Source organism: Melospiza melodia, chromosome 6 (genome assembly GCF_035770615.1).
Source record: "Melospiza melodia melodia isolate bMelMel2 chromosome 6, bMelMel2.pri, whole genome shotgun sequence".
Lineage (NCBI taxonomy): Eukaryota > Metazoa > Chordata > Aves > Passeriformes > Passerellidae > Melospiza > Melospiza melodia.
The window spans coordinates 72,525,417-72,547,178 of record NC_086199.1 but is presented as its reverse complement, the minus strand read 5'-3'; the positions used below and the strand labels follow the sequence as shown (position 1 = coordinate 72,547,178).

Sequence of the window (21,762 nt, the reverse complement as noted above, 5' to 3'; positions counted from 1 at the left end):
TTGCTGTTACAGAAAATTAATGGGAAATTACTATAAAATTTAAAAGATATCAGACTTGGCAATGTTAATGGAGATGTTTAAAGTCTTTTGAAAAAATGGTATGTAGTTATTTTTGTTAAAGCTTATGAGATTCTAACATCATTCAATTGAAAGCAGCGCTTTAGCTGAAAAACGTTTCCATAGCAAAAGCTTCTGTTGACTCTGCTGACACCTTAACAACCTCTGTGCGAAACAATAAGACAGAAGAAAAGCTACAAGGTGCTTTCTTTAACTATCTGCCAGTGCCTGTGAGGTCCTCCACTTCAGGACTGTAAGTTGCAGTGAACTTGGTGAAAATCCTTGTTGTTGTGCATCTGACTGGAGAAGCTGGTGGCAGCTGGAACTGCCCCAGGAGATCCCTTTGTGTGCAGTTATTCAGACCTTATGGTGGTGGATAATGACTCTGGAATTGCCCTTTGATAAAATGCTTGACCCATCTCCTTTTTTCTCCAAATCACTGTGGTGTTAAAAAAAAAAAAAAAAGAAAAAAAAAGAAAATGTCTTTATGTGGCACAGCACAAGTGCATCATTTGTGCTTTTGAAATCAGCGGGAGGTGGAGCCGTGAGTCAATCTATACAACTCTTCTTCCTGGCCCCAGCTGTGGTCCAGGAGCACCTACCAGCTGGGAGACACACAGACTGGAGCCTTACAGTGGTGCCTTTTATGAAACAAAGATACCCATGGGATCATCGGCCTATTCACCTTTGGTAAGAGGAAATCACTGCTGGGGCAGAAGAATCTTTTTGGTGGTCTTGGTTGGGATTGATCAAGAGCAAATGCTTGGGGAATTTTGATCCTTAAATGTCAAATGCCTTTACAGTAGGCAGATATATTAGTAAAAGCAGCAGGTAGATGGTCCTGGTGAGATGGATATATCCCATCTTGAAGAGGAGAAATGGGAGACATGCTAGGGTCTCCTTCCATTGTGAATCTGAGCAGAAACTGAAAATTACTGACGGATGGGTTTCATCACTGGCCCTCTTTTGGCTTTTTGTCTCCAGGACCGGTTCATCCGCGCAAATCCACACAGGAAGATTGGAATCAGGAGGAGGAATCCTCAAAGGCCATGCAGTGCTGAAAACGAGGTACTGTATGGAAGGCAGCTTCTGGATTGCAAGGAGAGAGCTGCAGGGCATAAAGGGTAGTGCATGGCCCTGATGATACCTGCGGTTCTGCTGTCAGCCTTTCCAGTCTCTCCCAGGCTTAACTGTTTTGTGAGAGGTGACGTTTATTAACAGATAGTTAAGGGAATATTTGCTACTTCTGGGAGTGTGCTATTTAGAGTGCAAAGCATTCACTGTGACTTAGGGGTTGGGAAGATGATGAACTTGTGGTTTAAATGCTAGGCAAGGAACTGGGAGAGCTAGATTTTAGTCTTGGTTTACTGTGGTATGATTATATGGTGGTAGTCATACCTCATAACACCCAAAGCTTAGTCCTTAAATTGTTTTTCCTTTACTTTATGGAGGCAGATGAGCAAATAAAATGGCTTACTTCCATGTCTGACACTTTTCTGAACACTGATTTTTATGAAGATGAATTGGTTTTGGAAAGTACTGAATATGGTGCATTCTAGATATGTTGCAAATTATTCTGTTCTATGACTAATGGTTAGTGAAAAATATATTAAATAATTTAAAAAATGAAAATAGTATTTGTTTTTCTGTCCCTGAGTTTTTTCCTTCTGTTCCTTAGCCGTATTCAGTAGAAAAGAATGAAGCTAACTCTTTCTTAGATCTAGGAGAGCAGTCAATTCACTGCTAGCATTATGGAATAATAATTTGGTTTATGTCAGTGTAGTTGCTTAGTATTTAAGCCATCTCATGAATAAGTTTTCTCTAAACTCATGGATATGGATGGTACTAAATCTGAGGATGAAATATTAATCCTCTGTGTTTGGATGAAATGTTGAGCTTTCAGCAATTTGAATCATGTACTTATTTCATCCTCCATCTCCAGAAATGCTGCTGCCAAAAATTATGCTGAGGTTGACGGGCTTCTTTCCGACCTTCTGTTTTTGTTCAAATGACACTTTCTGAGAGAAAATTGTTGAGAATTGTTCCAGTAGGCTGTAAATAACATTTGGCTTGGTGACTTATTGCTTTCTAGATGTTTAGTCTGCTTTTGTCAGGATGGGGAGTATCAAAATAAAGAGGTACACAAAGAGGTCCTGAGCAGGCAGTTTCTCAGAAATCATGATTCTTTGGGTATTTAAGTGCTGCTTTTAATTTAATTAACGGAGCTGTTGCTTCTACGTGGAGTGTTTTACTCTTGACGTTCTTCAACACTGCCTTGTTTTCCCAGTAACCGAGTGAAGGGTTGTGTAGCTGTGATAGGGATTGGAAAGAGAACAGAAAAAATGGAGAGAGTTGTGGAGCCTTCAAGAGCCTTCTCCCCCTGTAGAACCCTGCAGTGCAGGTTGTCAGTATTGCTGTGCCTCAGAGCTTCTCCTTTGTAGATCAATCAGATCAGCCTAAGTTTGTCCTTTGATGAAGCCAAGACATTCTGAATTGTCTGTTTGTGCTTTTGTGCCTTTTTTTTTTGGGATGTATGTGCATTTACATACAATTATAGCTTTTTGTTGCTTATTTGTGTTTAATTACATTCTCTAACACACTGCTGATTTTACCTTGTGTTCTCATCTTTCCATTTTCTTACATTGTTTAGAGCTTTAGTGATTCCCACTTTCTTCAGTTCTGGTTCTTTAAAACCCCCCTGGTTTATACTCATGTATCAGTTTTGCTTGTTGTATTAATGAGGTTTCATTTTGATTAATGTAGGCCCTAGCTGTGAATGACAGGCTATCTTTACTCAATGTCAAATCACAAGAAAGTATTTCTTCTTAGAAAATGTCTTAAATAGTTGAAATCAAATTCACTGCAATATAATGATAGATTGGCCTTTCTGGTGCTGAAGGATAAACAATGTTATTTATATCTGAGTTAATTGCTAATAATGGAGGTATCTTTCTCATTGTTCTGCAGCCAGAAGTGCCTCAGTTGCGTTGGCTTTCTGTAAAAATTATTGGCATGAGAAATCTCCGCAAAGCAGATCTGTGTAAGTATCACTGATGGCACATTTATAGCTTAGCAAGGAAACTGCTGTCACCTGATTTTAATGCTCTTGTACACCTGTTGCTTGGATTACAGTAATATTTCGGAGGGGTTTGGGTGAAGAAGTTGTATTTATTTTCATTTAAATTCAAAATAATTTAGAAAACACTTAAAATCAGAAAGGAAATAGTCTAGAAATTCTGTGTTGAAGAAGTTGTCCTTCCCTTTATCTTTTGCATTACAAATAGATGAAAATCTTCCAAACGAAAATTTCCATTTAATTTTAAAAAGTGCCACTTGAAGAAGTGAAGTTGTACATGAATTTTTTTGGGAAGTGGCAAGTTAAAAAATCACAAGAGCCAGAGTACTTAGTTCAGCACTGTTGAAATAAAATACTTTAGCTCTTGTTATCATATAGAATTAGTGGTTTAAAAGTGACTTTTTTGAAACTGATATAAATCTAAATAGAAAAGTTAAATAACTCTAAACCCAGAATATTTTCTTTGGGTCTAATGAAATATCTAGGACTCCTCAGAGGTTAATCTTTTCTTTCCCTGACTGGGCAAATCAAACAATAACAAAGTACTGCTGTAGTAATTGTGCAACTTGTTGTTAACACAGGGAGCCAAACTGATTGCTATGTCAAGCTGTGGCTGCCAACAGCTTCACGTCAGGAAGCCAAGACAAGAACTGTACACAACTGCAGAAACCCTGTCTGGAAGGAAACTTTCCACTTCGTGATACAGAGTGAAGTAAAGGTGGGATCTGTGACAGTGGGCAGGTGCTTTCTAAAGGGGGCATCTTCACCTGCTGCGGGCAAACTCTTTTTGAAGGGCTTGAGACTCACATGGACAACCTGACTGGAAGAAGTAGTTTAAGCCCATAAGGTTGTGGGATATCTGGAATAATGTTGAATGCTTCTTTGTGTCCCAGAACAGTCGTAAAAGACTGATAAATTGTTTATAGGGTTAGCAGAAATAGGTGAACAGTCAGAGTGAAAGTGATACAAAATCCAAAGTGGATCAGTTTCTCATAGTTTACTAGAGCTGTATCTTCTCATGGTAACCTGAGCCCTCAGGAAATGTCAAGGGATCAAATCCTGTTGAGAGATTGGTAGTGTGCTTTAACTTTCATTTTAAAGGGTTAAGAATTTCCCCTTTATTATTACTTTCTGACAAAATGCCAAGATTTCTCAAGGCAGTGATTTTTGAATCCACAAACGATCTGAAGAACGGTGCGTGTAACCTCTGCTCTGCCTGGTGCGTGTTACCATCATATATGTCCCTTATGTTTCCTCTTCTTTTGGAGCTCTTTTTGTTTGCCAAATCTGATGATTTATCTCTCTATTAGTTAGTCCCTGACTCTGCTCTCTGTGCTGAGAGCTGAGCTCTGTGCTGTCACAGGAGTCTGTCCACATGAGGGCTGAATGCTGGCTCTTGCTGGGCCTTCCTTTTGGGCTCAGGAGTCCCAGAATATGTGATTTACATCCTTCTCTGCCTCTCTGCCCAGAACATCCTGGAGCTGACAGTCTGCGATGAGGACACTTTCACACCAGATGACCATCTCATGACCGTTCGCTTTGATGTGGCTAAAATCCAACCTGGAGAAAAAGTTCGCTTGAGTTTTGAGTTGAATCCAGAGGTGAGGTGAAAATAATACTCTTGATTAGAATTTTGTCTCAAGTTGCTACCTCTATTGAAGGTTAAATTGGTCCTCACACATGAAGACTTTGTTTAAAAGGATGTTACGAAAAAAAGTTGAATGCTTGGGTTTTAGGAGAGGGGTCACAAACACCCCCTGTTGTGACTGGAATAAGATGCAAAGTACTTTTAGAATTCCTATTTTTTTTTTTTAAATTTCAAAACGATATTTTGAAAAATCAGTGAGAAAAAGAGTCAAAAATGAAGAAGCTGCTGGTTAGGAGGTCTCATTTCTGTTGTAGGAGATTGACAGAGCAGGGGTGGGAACAAACCTGTCCCGGTTTCCAGGCAGTCGCTCTTACCCTTTGGCCAGTAGCTCACTAGGGCTATCTCCTCTCAGCTTCACTGGGGATTTTGGCCAGTTCTTTCAAATAACGTGCTCTCTAAATGAAGCATTTAATTCTTGTGTTAATCTCTTTGGGATTTTTTTCTTCCTCCACTAAACAACTTTAAGAAAAAAATTACAGCAAGTCTACTGATGCTCCTTTGCAACAAAATTATTTTAGAGGGGCTGAGCCAGCACAGGAGAGGCAGACCTTCATGAGTGAGAATATCATCAGTATTTTATTTTTTTTTCTTAGTGAGTGAAGAAGAGTAAGAGTTTGATTTGCTGCGTGTGTATCAAAAATACAGTGTTTAGTTGTATAAACAACCAAAATAAAGATACAGAGTATCTTATGAAACACTGAGTAGATGAAGTTGCTGAGAGGAGAGGTGGAGAAATCACACTCCTCTTCAAAGGGAGCTGAATATGTACTCAGATTTCCTTCTGCACGATGTAACACCTTCTCTGGAGGGTGTAGTAACAACTTCAGGGCTTTTTCACGTTTTGCCAAGAGTTTCAGCTTACGGCTCCCAGGAATTGGTGTGCTCCATTTATTTCTAAACCACTGTGTCAGCCAGGCTCTTTGGAAAAGACTCTTGCCTGTTTTTTATGTTGCTATTGCTTTGAAGAGGTTTATTAATTACTCTTTTAGACGACCAATCCTTACTGAGGACTGCTTATTAACCCTGTTCCAGCTGGCTACAGCCTTCCTCAGAAAATCCCTCGTGTGACTGAGATAATGGCAGGTGTGATTCAGGCCCTGAATTTGCTCTGAGGCATGTGCAGAGCCCTTAGCCCATGAGCAAGGTGGAAGTGGTGGGGGTCAGACCAGGTGAGCTGTCTCAAGAGCATCCTGGTCAAGCTGCCCTTCTTCAGTTTGTGATGAATAAGGCCCCCCATGAGGCATCACAGATCATGGTCTCTATATGGATTTTCAGAAGACTTTGGGTTATTTTATTTTTTTTTGGAAGTGTCTTAGTAACGCAACAGGCTGGGCAGTCTTAATAACAGGCTGTAGTGCCGCTCCTGCCCATAATGATTTCTTTAATCTACCAAGGTATCTCGGAAGGGAGGCTGAAGAGGTCAGATGGGTGATGTCAGAGCAGCAGGGCTGCTTTGCTTGTGCCTCTTGCTCTCCGTGGCCTAACAAGTATTTCCATTGCGATGCTCTGGAATTTTCACCCACAAATATGTGAGTGGGATTTACTAGAAATGTAACTTGTGTGGGTGTAAAACAGCACAAGAAGGGTAGGAACATAAGGCAAGCAGAATTGGGCAGATGGTATGAGCCAGGTTCTTCTGAACCTTGTTTCTGCTGTTCTTTGGACAAAGTGGTAACAGAGCCTCAGTTGGTTTGCATAGTATAGTCTGGGCATAATTAAATATTTGGCAGAGTCTGTCTTGCATCTGAGTAAGGTGACTGCTTTCTAAAATCTGTGCCCCAGCATTCTATTACAACTTTGCAACCACTGTAATTCTCATGAAATAGACACTTTGGGGGAAATAAGCAAGCACAGGTACCTGCTCCTGCATTACATGCCACAGATGCAGCTATCAGAGAAGCCATCAGAGATTTACTGATGTGAACTAGTAAATACAAAATTGCTCTGTACTTTACTGTAAAGATGATTTTCCCATGGCAACTGCATTGTCAGATTTGGCATGTTTTTGACAGTCGATTCACAATGTTAAAATACGATGTGCAGCTGGACAGAAGGGATATTTGTCAATAAATGTTAGCTATTCTGAATATAAATTAAAAAATGCTACTATCACTTGCCACAAAGAGATTTATATCACTGTTAACTGGTGTTTTCCTCCCTATGTGTGATCCAGAAGATCTCTCTGATATAATTTTTTTTAGTCTGGTTTTTCCTGGATTGGCTGTATCCCATAGCAAGTGGCTGGAGTAATACAGTTCTTCAGTCTCTTTGATACTGTTGGTGTGCTACTCTATTGCTGCCTCATTCTTGTACTTTTCCTGTCTCTTTTTCTCTTGTTTTGTCTCCCCTCATCTCTTTCCCTGATTCCCCTTCACATCTTCAGTCTTCTCTCTTCTTCCATTCCCCTGGCAGTTTTTATTTTCCAGGCTGGACCCTTCTCCCAGCCTTTTTTAATGTTTAATGACTTTACTCTGCAAATTCTTTTGTTTTAACCAAGGCATGCTCCCTATCTTTTCACTGCATTAAGTCCATTCATTCTTAATTATGTTTTCCTGCATCATTCACCTGCTATTTTTCCCTTCCTCAGCATTGATTGACCCATGTCTTATCCTACTAATGAATTAATAATAGGACCCTTGCTCCCTATTCAACGATACTTAATATTTTCTTTCTTGTGATGGTACAGCTGGTTTGTAAACAGTAGAGCAGTGGAGAGGTGAAATCAAAGTGTGGCCACAGAAATCTCTATCTGTTTATATTATGATGTACAGGGTGTGGGAATGGAGCGAGAGTTATAAATAAGTTGTCAGAGTCACGTCAGAGGAAAATATTTCTTCATTCATAAATTTTAAAAAAGTCCTATTTTCAGACTCAGGAAGAACTAGAAGTGGAATTTCTACTGGATAACATGTAAGTAAATTTCTACTGGAAAAACAAGTAAGTAAAACATAAACGTTGTAGAGTTTGTTGTTAGAAAACTGCATTTTAGAGAGTGGTAATGCAGCACTGGGGAAGTGGCTCCATGTACTTCTGAGCTCAGCTATCTCATCTCAGCATCATCCCCATTATTGCTTTTCTGTCCTAAATTTGAGTGACAGTCTCACTTACTATTTATAGCTGAGAATGGATGTTTATTTTGTGATTCAGCCTAAGGAAAGATGATTCTCCTCAGCAGAGATAGATAGATAGATAGATAGATAGATAGATAGATAGATAGATAGATAGATAGATAGATAGATAGATAGATAGATGGATGGATGGGAAGGAAGGGAAGGAAAGAAAGAAAGAAAGAGAGAGAGAGATGTGATCTGGCAGAGGCTGCAAGATAGAGGGGAAGGATAGAACTGCTGATGGTACTTGCCAGCTAGAAAAACTGAGCTCAGAGAACTGTGCTTTTGAAAGTTTATTGCTAAATGCACACTTTTAAATAAATGTTTTTGGTTTTTTTCAGACCAGGTGTATCTGAGAAGATCATTACTAATGGTGTACTAGTGGTAATTTTTTTTTTTTTTTTTTGTATGCTAATCTTATGGTGGGGCAGAACTGAAGGATGTGGTTGGAAGATAGGGAGAAAAATTTCTTGTGTTAACTGTTGGGGGCTGAATGGTGTTTAGGTGTAATGACAGATCCCCAGTTATTCTGGCTTCCTTAACCACAGTACTGCTTGCAAGATTTATACAAGATACTCAGTTTCTACAAATTCTTCACATCCACAGACCACCATGGCCAAGCATTGTGTTTCTGCAGGGCCCCTAGAACCTCAGTGAGAAACCTGAACTGTTTCTGTGACCAGTGGTTTTATTGCTTCTCTCTTCCAGTCTCGTGAACTTTCCTGTTTGGAAGTACATGTGAATGAAGCAAAAAAGAAGAGCTCTTGCAAAAGTGAGGGTGCTGATTTAAATTGTTGCTGCTTTTTGTGCTATGGGAAATGCAGCTGAATCTAGATAAATATTTGGTTTGTTTTGGTCTCTGTTTGCATCAGGGGTGCTTGGGTATTTCCTGAATTACCTACTTGCTAATAGTGAGAGTCCTCAGAAGAAGACATGACTCTGTAACTCCACAGGGAGGTGGCTGGGAGATTTGGAAACAGCACTGTGGTGTGGATGGAACTGAAACACCTTAACCTCTGTTTTCTGGTGAAAACAAATCAAATAAAGGGAGACACAACTCTCAGGAGGAGAAAGACTTCAGTGAAAGCTCAGGGGGATGTGAATGCTGCTAGAGGCATCCACGAGTGTAGCACATGCTCTCTGTCACTTGGCAGGGTGTCACAAATGGTTTAGGTCACTTAATCATTGGCAGAGGTATCAGCAAGTGTAGGTTTAATATAAGTTTGTAAAAGTGTGACAAAGTTTGATGGCAAGATTTGCTCTACCACTAAATGCATGAAACATGCAAACAAAATTCAGATTAGAAAAAAATCTAGGATTATTTATGTAGAGACCAGGGATGCAAAAGGATAAAGAGGGAAAAGGAAAGGGTGCCAGGAGTAAAGATCCTCACAGAGTTGTGAGTTTCAGAGTGGGCCCTCTTGCCAAACTTAGCCTCAGACTTGATCCTTTGTCTAAAGGATTCAGCAGTACTCAATCATCCCGTAATTTAGCATTTACAAAGCAATTCAATGGGATTTACAATAAGCAGAACAATAACTTAATTATGAATGTAGGATGGTAACATTCATACTACACCTGCTAAGGGGTACTCAAATCAATTCACACACATTTTTACACAAAGAATTATGTACAAATTATGACCAAAGTGCCTGCTAAAAATTCCCCTCAAGGTTGGTGAAATACTCAGAACAGATGCCTTTGCATTTCTCTGTGGATGGAGGGTTGGGCCATCAGCTTTTGGGATCAGTTCTCTGAGTATTGCAGACTTGAGGTCTGGTCAGTTCTGGGCCCCTGCAGTCCAGGGGAACTCAAGGGCCAGGTGCTGCACACTGCTCACAGGGAAAGGAAAAAATTGTGGTCCAAATTAACTTTTAGCTAAGCCTGCAGCACTAAGGCTGAAACGTCACTTTTATTTGCTAATCTCAGAACTGGGCACAGTCAACATCTCCCTGTGGTTTGCTTCCCGTTCTTAGGGAGAGATTTCACCTTCACAATGAAAGGATCCTATGAAGAAACCCAGGATATTTCCATAGGTCCTCACTCCAGACCAGGAAGCAGTGAAACCACCAGGTTCCACTACATCAAGCACAGTCAACCCAGACTGCTCATGACTCTGCCAAAGGAGCATTTCTTCTGTTGTGTAGGTTTTGCTTATGGTTGGTGATAACACCTAACCTGAATTTTGGGAGAAGAAATCATGAGTTAACCTTTATCTGGTATTTCTGTGTCTAGGGTCTATAAATAATATTCTTCTTATAACATTTTTTCTCCCTCTTTAAATCAGCCCGGCTCAGGTAGAAGGGAAATGGATGTAAGTAGTCCCCTGGCTGTGCCTCTCCATTCTCTGGACTTGGGAAAGAAAGTGACAGTGATGACAGTGAGTGTCCTCTGACAGTATTTGCAATTCTTTCAACAAGGTAAACTGTATATATGTGATATCTGGTCGTGTATTAATTTTGTTGCTAAAAATGCATTAGTGAGTTATTTGTATGCTTAGCTCTGCATAGAAATATAGAAATATAACTATGATTTGTGGGGAAAATAAGATATTCAGAATTTCTGGCTGCTTTAAAAGTAGTTTAGAAGATTGTGTGCTGAATGCTTGAGAGGAGGCCAAAACTTTTTCATTATACTATATATGTGTATAATTGCTAATACTGTAAAACCTACTTCTACAAAATTACAATTCTATTTAAAATTTATGGTGCTGTCATTATTGATTTTTCAGGGGGAATCTTATGAGGTGTCTGTGAATGAGGAAAATAGGTAAATCGTTTGTTGCTTTTGAATGATTACTTAGGCCATCTCCTCTTCTTTCATAATATCATTGTTAGATGAAAGGAAGCTTCATCTTAAAGTAGCTAATTTCAAAACAAGAAATAAAGATGACTGAAATATGAGGAATCGTTAATAAAATGCTTTAAAGCTTTTAAAGGTTTTAAATTGGTTGGTAAGAATTTAGAATAGGATAGGTGGTAGTTAGTTATGGGGTATAAACCAGCCCAATATTTTTCCTAATGCTGATGCTTTGTAACCTGAACATCCCTCTGTCTTGTAACCTTTATCTATAATAAGCAAATATTTATGTATACCAGATTTCTAACGTGTCTAACACCTTTATGCATTTACAAGACCTCTACAGGTAATTTTTCAATGAAACACATGGACAGTAATTTATTTATTGACTGGGCTTGCTGAGATTTTCTGAAGGGCAACGTTACCCCCTGTTGGTATGTTAGCTCCATTGCAAGCCTTAATCAGAGGGTGTTATTGAATAATATTCAGAGAAGATACAGAGAAGTTTTTGTGGTTATTTTTTTCCCCTGGAAAAAACGTTTGAAACTGGAACCCTGTGAAAATAAAGGTTATAGAATGAATCATGTACATGATATTTATGATAATGTACAGAAGGGATAAATTTAAGAGACACCTTCTGACTTAGAGCACAAATTCTTTGTAAAGATAAGCCTAACTCGGTTTTAGGGCTCTTTTAACTAAAGTGTGTTAAGTTTAAATAACCACTTAGGCCCCCTTTGTGCTTCAGAAAACACATGCACAGCAGGAGAACGTGAAGAGGTGTCCGAATACCAGAGTTCAATGTGAAATAACTTGATTTTATTTATTTGACTTCCTTATGATTGTGTGAAATTCTTCAGGACATAATTCTGGTCTAAAATCTCCACAGGAAGGCACAAATATAGGACATAGGATACCCATATACCTGCTTTCATATACATAGGGGGACTTTCATGTACATGGAAGTATAATTTCTTTAAACTGGTTTATTATTGTTGGTTTAGCTGAGTGTTTCCAGCTGAAATGGCTGCAGGTTGTGCTGTTCTTGTTGTAGTTGCAAGGATTTGGATTTGAGGCTGGGGTTTGGTCTCTGCGTGGAGGAGCAGGATTTCATCTGTAAAAGGAAGAAGGTGGTTGCTGCTGCTCTGAAAAATCTTCTTCATCTGGATGAAGACCTACAGGAGGATGAGGTATGTGGGACAGCGTCTTGGGAACTTGAAGTAACATGACCCACTTTGAGAGAGGTGGATGTGATGTGCATGCATGGCTACCTGTGCAGCTCTTCCGCATATTCTACACTAAATAGTATTGGCCACATTGTCACTTGCACCTAAGACCATATCCAAATTTTTGGCACAGAGAATGAAAGAGGAACTTTTAGGAGGCCAGTTATAACTCCTTTATTCTCTGCCAACCTCTGTCCTCCCCCAGGGGCAGCCAAAGGCTGTATTTGCTGACATGCTGGTGTGTAAAACCAAGCCTGGTGAAATTTGATTGTTGAAACCGAGACCATTTCTCTGCTTTGGCACGTCTTCTCTGCTGCCAAAAGGTTCAAAGGGAAGGATCCAACTCTCCCATAGCACACTGGTGCAGTAGCATCTGCCTTGTGTGTTTTTTTGGTGTTACCTCTTGCTTGCTTCTCTCCTGGGGATCCCTGAACTCAGAGGGAGCTGCTCTGTTACTGGAAGACCAAGATCTGTTTTGGGGCTCTGGTGCTTGGGGCAAGAGTCTGGGACAACGTGCCTGTGGGGTGTTTCCTGCACTGCTCTGCTCAGTTCCCAGCACACTCAACCCTTTATGATGTGTGCAGGACAGCATTTTTCAACCAAGTCAAATAAATTTAAATAAATTAAATAAATTGAGAAAATCTGAAAATATATTTCCCCACACAAGATCCATACTTACAGCTCCTGGCCTTCCAAAGCATCACTGCTCAGGAAAATGCTTTCAGCATACACGAAATTCCACCAAAGTTTACACAGCTCAAACACAGATCCAGGCACTGCCCTGAAGAGGTGAATTAATCAAAACCTACCTGAACCAGGTGTTGCTGTTTACTTTTTTTGCATGGCCATCATTCCTGTATTTCCTCTGGTGACGAGTGACTCTGTGTGTTGGGCAGGTGCCCGTGGTGGCAGTGGTGACGGCAGCAGGGGGAGTGAGATCCATGACAGCAATGTTTGGCAGCCTCCTGGCTCTCCAGGAGCTGGGTGTTTTGGACTGTGTGTCGTACATCAGTGGTTTATCTGCCACAACATGGTAAGGACAGCTGGGATCGCACTTATGTTTGTGTTAGCAGAGTGATAACCCAGGGAACAATTCTGCCTTACTGATGAATTTACTCAGCTCGATGTGGGCACTTGGCTAACTTTTGGACTGGTTTCATGGGATCACTCAGTGCTGCCCTCCTACAAGAAACAAATCTAATGAGAATGACAGTATTTCTGTAACGGCACTGAAGTGTTTACAGAGGCCAAAAGAAAAGAACACAAGCCAGGATGGTTTGCCTGTAACTTGTTATCTTGTTGCACGCAACACTTCAAGTCCTTTTGTAATATTTGTCTGGCTCAACTCTTACATGTCTCCAAAAAGCAGACTTTTAAAGAACAGCCCTGAGAAACACAGAGAAGAAACACTCATGCACTCAATGGTGACTGCCTTGCACAAACTAGGAGGGGTTGAGCGGATTTAAAACATTTTGCCTCTGAAGGGCTGCTCTAAAAGTTTGTGAGACAGAAAGAGAAATCATTACACAGTCTAAACTCTGCCTCAGCTTTGAAATGCTCTTCCAAGTAAAAGTTTGAGGGCAAGAACCTCGTGTAGCCTGAAACAAAACACTTATGTGTGTTATAGGCTAATGAATTGACACGTGCCCTGTGATGAACCTCAGTACCTTTCTTTTATCCAGGACCATGTCAAAGTTATATGAAGATGCAAATTGGTCACAAAAGGATCTCAAAGGGCCAGTTGATGATATCAGGAAACATGTGACCAAAAGCAAGCTGCACTGTTTCTCTTTGGATCATATGAAATACTATGAAAATGAGCTTTGTGAGAGAAAGCAAGAGGGGCACAAGGTGTCCTTTACAGATTTATGGGGACTCTTCATTGATTGTATGCTACATCATCAGGTATTTTATATTCTTTCTCTCCCTCTTATTTCACCGGATTTCTAACTTCCCATGTCTAAGGTTGTTGATTCAGTTAGAGAAAAGGGTCTGAAAACACCTGAAGGACTGAATATTTGGCTTTTTAGAATAAAAGTAACAAAGTATCCCTAAAGTGTAAGCATCTAGAAGAGGTGTGAGAGCATGCAAAAATTCAAGATGTTAAGGAAACTGATTTTCCATCTTTAAGTTTGGCGTTTGGGTGAGATGATAATTCCAGTAACACCCAGAGGAGAGAAGGCAGAGCTAAGTTCAGGCACAGCAATGTATACCCATAAGCAGTTTGGAAGGAGATGGGTCCAGGTTGACTAAATATCTCTATTTCCTTAAAGCAAGTCATATCCCACTGACTGTACAGACATATTTCTTGCATTTTTGCCCTGTCCCCCTTGCCAAAGCTCCCATAAGCACAATGCCTTGATGAAAGCTCATGGCAGAAAACACATGTACACACTTGTGTGGCCAAACAGCTAAAGTACACAGAACAGAACCTGCTGAGGTTTAGCAGATACTTCATTGATAGTTCCTGCTTAGATACTGTAGTAAGTCCATGCATCATGTTCATCTTTTTACAATGACTTTTGCTCTTTGTGAACAGGGAAGTACTCACAAGCTCTCCGATCAACAACTAGCAGTCAATCAGGGGCAGAATCCACTCCCCATATACCTGTCCCTCAATGTCAAGGATGACTTTAGCACTTTGGATTTTAAAGGTATAGATTATCATACACCCTCTTATAACTCTGAAGAGTTTCCTTCTAAGGCTGATTGAATGCCAAAACTTTTTCCTGTAAGTGCAAGCCAAAAAAATCCTTTAAATAATTTCTTTTCCTCTGTCTTCTGTGGAAGGGAGATACCTGTGCTGTAGGCACTGCTCAGTGGGGGCATGGAGATGCTTTCTGCTGGCAGCCTTGAGAGCCACAACTGCTGCTCTTTTCTCTGTCATCCCCACCTATCCCCCACAGCCCCTTTCAGCTGCTGGGTCTTTTGCTGAGGCTGTGAAGAGTAGGGAGGAGAAAGGAGAAGGTGAGAGCAGGAGTCAGATCCCAGCAGCCAGAGAAGGATCTGAGGAGGGGCAGGGCTCTGTGCTCTGGTCAGTGATCCTGGTCACTGTTCCCATGGGCTTTCCAGCACAAATGAAGCAGGAGATCCTGCAACTGAACCTGGTCATCTGCTCCTAGGCACAGCTACAGTCCCAGTGCACCCAGCCAAGCTTTCTGTGTGGGGAGGGGATTTGGTCAGAGTTTTTCATCCTCAAGGCAGTGATTATGAGAGCCTCTAGAATGAATGGTAGCTGGTGTCATTGCTGACTCAGAGGATCTCAAAATGCCACACTGTGTGCAGGGCCTTAGCAGTCAGTGGGCTTTCAGCCCCTGGTCTTGCTTCTTAGAAATGGATCTGAATCCCAAGCTGAATGGATTTTGGCAGAGGAAATTATTTTAGCTTTTGCATTCATGTATGTTGAAGGACACCTTTTTGTTTTAAATCATGGTGGTTTGAACTGTCTGTCACCACCATGGTGAAGCTATAGGCCTTGTTCTTCCAGCTTCTGAATCTCTAAGCTGATTTTTACAATAAAAATAAATCCAGTTTGATGCCTTATTTGCAGAGTGGGTGGAGTTCACACCTTACGAGGTGGGTCTCCTGAAATATGGGGCCTTTGTTCGCTCCGAGGATTTTGGTAGTGAGTTCTTCATGGGTCGCCGGATGAAGAAGATCCCAGAATCCCACATCTGCTTCTTGGAAGGTAATTTACTACCTTAAGAAAACATCACCTTAAGAGCTGGCTACACAGAGAGATAGTCTGCAAGTTGCAGTATTAGTACACCAGAGAATGTATCTGACACAATTTCAGTCTCAAATGAACCAGCCAAAGGTGACAAAAGAGGAAACCAATTTTTGAGACAAATGTGACTAATCTGCTGAATGTCCTGCAGAATTACCTAAACAGAACTCATGCATGCCCACACACAAACTGATCACCTGAAGTATTTAAACTCGCAGCCTGACTTTTATAGACAGCCAAGTTTCGAAAATGGCCTGGTCGTAAGCCAGACATTGTGTGGAATGGCGTGGCATTTGATAGTTAAGGGAAAATTCATAGTATTTCATAACTAGAACAGAAAGTGGATTCAGGTGTGTTGCCATAGCTGTGCTCTAATTATTCAAACTAATATTAAGTGTGGAGCCTTTTTTTTTTTTAAACTTTCAAGGCACATGGAGCAATATATTTTCCCAGAGTTTTATGGATGCTGTCTACCTCTCGGGTCATTCAGAACACTTCTGGCACAGATGGACTCGAGACACTGAGCATGACATTGGTTAGTTCTTCAGATTACTTTTCTCTTGTATCTGCATTTTCTTCACACCTCTCTGAAATGTGAAACCTGACATTTAGTAAAGGGTTTGGTTTTGTGTCCTATTTCTGGCTTATGGGACACCAAGCCCTTGAGAATGAAGGAAAAGCAGGAAAAAACAGAAAAAAACATTGTGCTGCTCACTGTGCAACATCCCTGGGGATCTTTGTTAGTCACGAGAGGGTTACTAAAGCCCTTTGGGGAGGGAGAGGCCAGAGAGGAAAGAAAAAGGTGATGGTGTGACACTGAAACCCACTGCCCAGAACACTGCACGTCCACATGTGCACGCAGTCACAGACGGGGCTGGGAGCCAGGGTGGTTTGGTTGTTTTTATCATCAGAGAAACACTCTGACCGAATGCAGACACATACCCTCCTCTTGTTCTTCCTGCAGAAAGCCATCCTGCTCTGCCCAAGAAGCCTCATGAACAGACAACCTGCTTATCCATCCCCAAAGGTTGCCTTTCCAAAACTCTGCGAGAAATGATGACCGGGCGGCCAGTGGTTTCAACGTACCACAATTTCCTCAAGGGCTTGCAGCTGCATAACAGATATTTGGAGAATGAGAGCTTTTCCATGTGGAAAGGTAATTGGAAATTGTTTTAGTTATATCTTGGAAGGAGATTTGAGGGCTGATACTTGCTGAGGACAAATATTTGATAAGTTTTTTCATAGAGGTAAATTTTGATTAAGATTATTTGATTAACATGTTTGTGGAATGGGTTTTGCCAAGCTGTAGATGATTTATTCCGGGTCATGATCCTGTCTTGGAGGAAGCACAGCATGTTTGCTTGAATTCTCATCTTCCTAGGAAAAGTCATCAAACAGTGACTTGAATCTTCCAAGGAAGTTAAATAGCCACAAATTTACACATATTGAGAAAGAAGAGTAATTTATCACTTTGGATGAAGCTGAGTCTTAGAACTGCTCCATCTCGCTGATCTCAGAGTTGAGCCATTTATTTAGTAAATAAATACTAAATTGTGTCAAAGACAAATACGTAACTGTGGGCTTTGTGTCAAAGATGAATATACATGAGTTGCATTTTCTTTCTCCTCTTTCATGCTAATTTGGAAAAAAAGAGAGTTGAGCCTGCAATAAATAATGATAATAATAATAGAAGTTTTGGCCTTTCAGACACAGTGCTGGATTCTTCTCCCAACCAGCTGAATGAAATGAGTGACTACCTCAAGCTGATAGATACAGCTTTCTTCATCAACACCAGCTGCCCACCCATTCTGAGGCCAGAGAGAAAAGTGGATGTCATTCTTCACTTAAATTACAGTGGAGGATCACAGACTCTGGTGATGTTTTGAAGCAGTGATTCTTTATCTGTATGACTCCAGTAGCTGAATTACCACCACGGCTTTCTCTCTCTCTCTCTCTCTCTTTTTAAATTTTCTTTCAGAAAATGGTCTAGTTTTTATTAAATTAAATGATCATATCAGTGGTACTATTCACAATTATGACCATAATGTCACTGCCTTTATCAGGGCTGTTTTCAGTGTCTTTCTGGGACAGGCATATGAACACAGACATACAAAAGATGTTCTATTCAATGTTGTCTTGGTAATAAGTTCCTCAATAGTTAAATGGCTTCTACAATGTAATTAATATACAATACATAATTTAGAAATTTTTTTTTGAATGAAAAGTTTTGCTTTTACATTTGACTCTTGGTGACATGACTTTTAGTCAGGGTTTTATTTTCTGCATTTGAAGAAACCTTAACAGTCTTATATGATTCAAATTAATGTAATTTATTTGTAAGAGGACATAAAGACATAGTTAGATGCGCTGAATGCAAATATTTAAGAACCTGTGATCTGAGAAGCCACATATAATCAAAGTTTCCCTATCCAAATCCTCTACTGTGCTCACTAAATCACAGAAATTGACCCGAATGTCATATACATTTCAGTAAATAGTAACCCTGCTTTAAAAATATAGAGTGTTAGCAAATCAACCAAATTTCTGTTACCCAGGATATATTAAAATTAAAATGGTATGTTTGTTCCAGTGCATAGTTAGCATTATTTATAAACAAATTAATCAATCTCAGATTGTCTATTGCAGCAAAATATTATGAGGTTTGGTGGTCTTACTTCAAGCTCTCTTTGTGTTGCCATCTCTGCTCTCTGTTGAGCCAGCCACTGGACCTATTCTCAGAGTACTGTTTGGAGCATGGGATCCCATTCCCCAGCACAGAGCTGAGCCAGGAAGACCGGGAGCACCTGAAGGAGTGCTATGTGTTTGAGGACAGCTCAGAGGCACCAGTCTTGGCCTATTTTCCATTGGTGTGTGATACCTTCCAAAAATACAAGGCACCGAGTAAGTTGACAGCAGTAATCATTTTTTGGGATTATCTCATCCAGTTCATCCATTCAACTTGTTCCTACTCCAAAACAAGGCACTGGCAAGCTTCTGAGTTGGCTAAGTTATTCTAGTCTTAGTCCAGCTGTGATGCATACAGTATTGGGCAGCTAATCAGGGGTTGGAATGAAGAGGTTTAAAAATAAAAGCATGAGAAGCTGTACGTTGAGGGAAACCCCCTCTGGCACCTGAAACAGGTCATGTAACTTTGACAATAAAGAAGAGGACACAGCTAGTAAGTTATATCCACTGGTAATTTATGCTGTCACCTCACAGTCTCATGAAGAGATATAATGTTTACTTGGTTAACAAAGTTGGAATTCTCCTATTACTTTTTTTACATGAAAAAATTAAGAATAGAAAGTGCTGGAAATGCATAATGAAGCAAAGGCTTTGCCAGAGTAACAGCCTGCTTTGATACCTATAATTTTTGATAAGTTGCCAGATTGTTTCCTTTAGTTCAGCAATAGAAGAAATGTTTGTTTCACTAGAAGAAAAACAAACCTACTTGGCAAATTCAGTTTCAGTTTACAAATACTTTTGCATGCATCTGCTCCGATTTTATTATTTCTAGTTTTCTATGATCCAGGGAACTTTCCTCAACGCCTTTGCTTGGCTCTGGTTTCAGATGTGGAGCGCAGTCCCGCAGAGATGGAGCAGGGAAGAGTGGATGTGTCCAACTGTGCTGCTCCCTATGGCACTGGCCTGCTGACATACACCGAAGAGAATTTCAACAAGCTGCTCAACCTGTGCAGCTACAACATCCTGAATAACAAACACTTGATTCTCCAGGCTCTGCGAACTGCAGTGCAACGAAAGAAGCAACTTAAAAACTATTCATCACCTAATTCGAGTAAACACACTTAAAGTGTATTTAGGGAAAAAAAAAAATCATCAGAAGGAGATACACAAATGTTTTGGTACTGGACTAATAAATATTCACCTGCTGCAAACTCACTGATGTTTGCGATGGCAACAGAATTTGTGATACCAGCTCCTTTGACTTCTGCAACAGTGAGATGGCTGGTGTGTGGCTGCTGCTACAGTTTTATTCCTACTGCTATCCAAATAACAGGGTACTTGTCTTAGAAAAATGGTTTCTTAAGAAAGTACATTTAACTGGTCTTTCTTAGAACTTGTTTTCTGATTGTTGTATGCAAAAATATACATGCCCTGTTGGGGCATGGCAGAGTAATAGCTACTGTTCAAATACTAAGTAGCCATGCATAATCTTATTAAAAATAAGAATTTTGTAGTTGAAATAATTGAAGTTTGGGGGTTTTATTAAGTTCTATGGACTCAGCTCAGCTAGCGAGTTGCTCTGGAAAAAGTTACCCTTGCTTTTGATACCAAGAAATCCAATATTGAGTGAACAGTGAGCTTTGTGAATAACCCTTGAGGAAAAATGAAAGAAAAGATGTCACTTCAACTGTGGGAAACGAAAAATCTAAAGAAACGCCGCTTTCAAGGGTGCAGGTGACTGGAATGATAACTCAGGAGATAACATTATAACACTGTTACCTCTAAGCCAGTCCTTTTCTGTGCATCAGTTCATTTAACAGGAGATAACACCAGTGTCTGTCAAGATTTGCTGCAATATCAATCAAACCAGTAAGTCTCCCTTCATAAGAAACTGTTGGCAGTAACCTTCATGTGTCCTTTTCATGGATCTAAAGCAGTCAAGTCCAACAACTTTCCTTTTCCTCAGTTACTGATAGATCTTTCTGTTTCACTGGCCCTCTTATGCAGAAAGCCAGTTTTTCACCTTCTTTCCTTGCCCTTCGTTTGGATAATTTGATGTTACGTGTCACTAGTAAGACTGCAATAGTTTTCTGTGAGAAAAGAAGAAAAGGAAGTGTCACTCTGACAGCTCAGTTATGCTCATGAATATATTTTTAAACAATAATGAAATGGAGGTTTAAATATGTGATTATTTTCTTTTGCAAAGTATCTCTTCAGTAGTTTTAAGATTTTCAAGTTTCATTACTAGAGCTCCAGGAAGAATGAATATAAGCAGTTCAGTGTGTGCCTGTGTATTCCACCCACTGGGTTTTGGTGGTTGCAACACTTGGCACTGGGCCTTCAGCTTTACTCACCCAAGGTGTGGTGATGATGTGTGCTTTTGGCCACTGATCTGGAAAATTAGGATGGCTTAGAATGAGCTGAGGAAAGGGAGTCTGCTTTCAGAAGTCTGGGCCTATTTAGCAAGCCACTAAAAAATCTTAGGTTGCCTAAATGGTCTAGCTTAGCAGCTCAGTATTTTGACTTAAGTCAGACAGATGCTGGTGCTTGTGTTGGGATCTGGCTCCAAGCACCTAACGCTGCATGAAAGTAATGTTTTAGCTGGAAGAGCCAAGATTAATGGTCTTGCCTTGGTGGCTTGTGAGTTTTCTCCAAAATGGACTGATTTTGTTTCTTGTTTGGGGAAGGAAAGGCTGCTTCTTTAAAGACCTATTGATGACTTTCGCATTGCAGAGATAGTTCAGAATCTTGCCTGTGATGTGACAGTGAAAGGCAGCATGAAAGGACAGGGGAAGAGATATTTGTTTGAGTGGCTTGCCAGCTATTAATCAAAAAATAACAGAGACATTCATTATTACTGGTGGTATTTTTCAAGGATGGATCTGAGTCTTAGGCTCAGTGACATATCAGCTGGATTTTTCAAAATGATTCAGCAGTGATGTAATTGTTCTATTTATGACCCAGGTAGGTCAGCAGCAATTTTTTTTCTTTTGGTAAACACTTGTTTGTGACCTGTCACACAAGCTCTGCTGAATGTAATGTCATGATCCTGGAAACAATTAGCTGTGAATCTTTGCAGTCTCTATTAGGGCTCAAACATCTCTTAGTCTGACTGTAGATGAAGTTACCCCCTTAATTAGCTGGCAATATGAGGTGGTTTCTTGATATTCTGAGAATTGGTTCAGATTGAAATAGGCTCTAGATTTCCCTGTAAAGGTCCTGGGCGATGTGTCTTGCCTAATTATTAGGTAATTAGCTGACACAGGCTGGTGCTGGTATTCCTCACAGCTGTGGTCTGTTGGGGTTAGGGCAGTGAAATAGGTGCTTGGAGAGTGCCTGAAGTGTTGAATGAACCTGGAAAGGTCAGGCAACCTCTGAGTGCTCCTGCAAAGGTAAAGAGAAGTGCTGTTGGATGCTCAGGTCTACAGAGTACA

General features: G+C 40.3%; 1 protein-coding gene across 1 annotated transcript; it reads left to right on the top strand.

Annotated features, from left to right (window-relative positions):
* Positions 1 to 720: 720 nt before the first annotated feature.
* On the top strand, positions 721 to 14,894 carry LOC134419943 (cytosolic phospholipase A2 epsilon-like). Its single transcript, XM_063159546.1, has 11 exons — positions 721 to 747; positions 1,042 to 1,125; positions 3,025 to 3,097; positions 3,715 to 3,851; positions 4,603 to 4,734; positions 10,179 to 10,271; positions 10,623 to 10,660; positions 11,745 to 11,880; positions 12,813 to 12,949; positions 13,599 to 13,821; positions 14,456 to 14,894. Exons 1-11 carry the CDS (start codon positions 721 to 723, stop codon positions 14,627 to 14,629), a joined length of 1,254 nt encoding a protein of 417 aa, XP_063015616.1. The 3' UTR covers positions 14,630 to 14,894.
* Positions 14,895 to 21,762: the final 6,868 nt, after the last annotated feature.

Excerpts from the sequence above, each read along its gene's own strand:
- LOC134419943 (XM_063159546.1), top strand. The coding sequence starts at position 721 with ATGGGATCATCGGCCTATTCACCTTTG. Across the intron at positions 3,098-3,714 it reads TCTCCGCAAAGCAGATCTGT|GGAGCCAAACTGATTGCTAT; the intron begins GTAAGTATCACT and ends TTGTTAACACAG. Across the intron at positions 11,881-12,812 it reads AAGACCTACAGGAGGATGAG|GTGCCCGTGGTGGCAGTGGT; the intron begins GTATGTGGGACA and ends TGTGTTGGGCAG.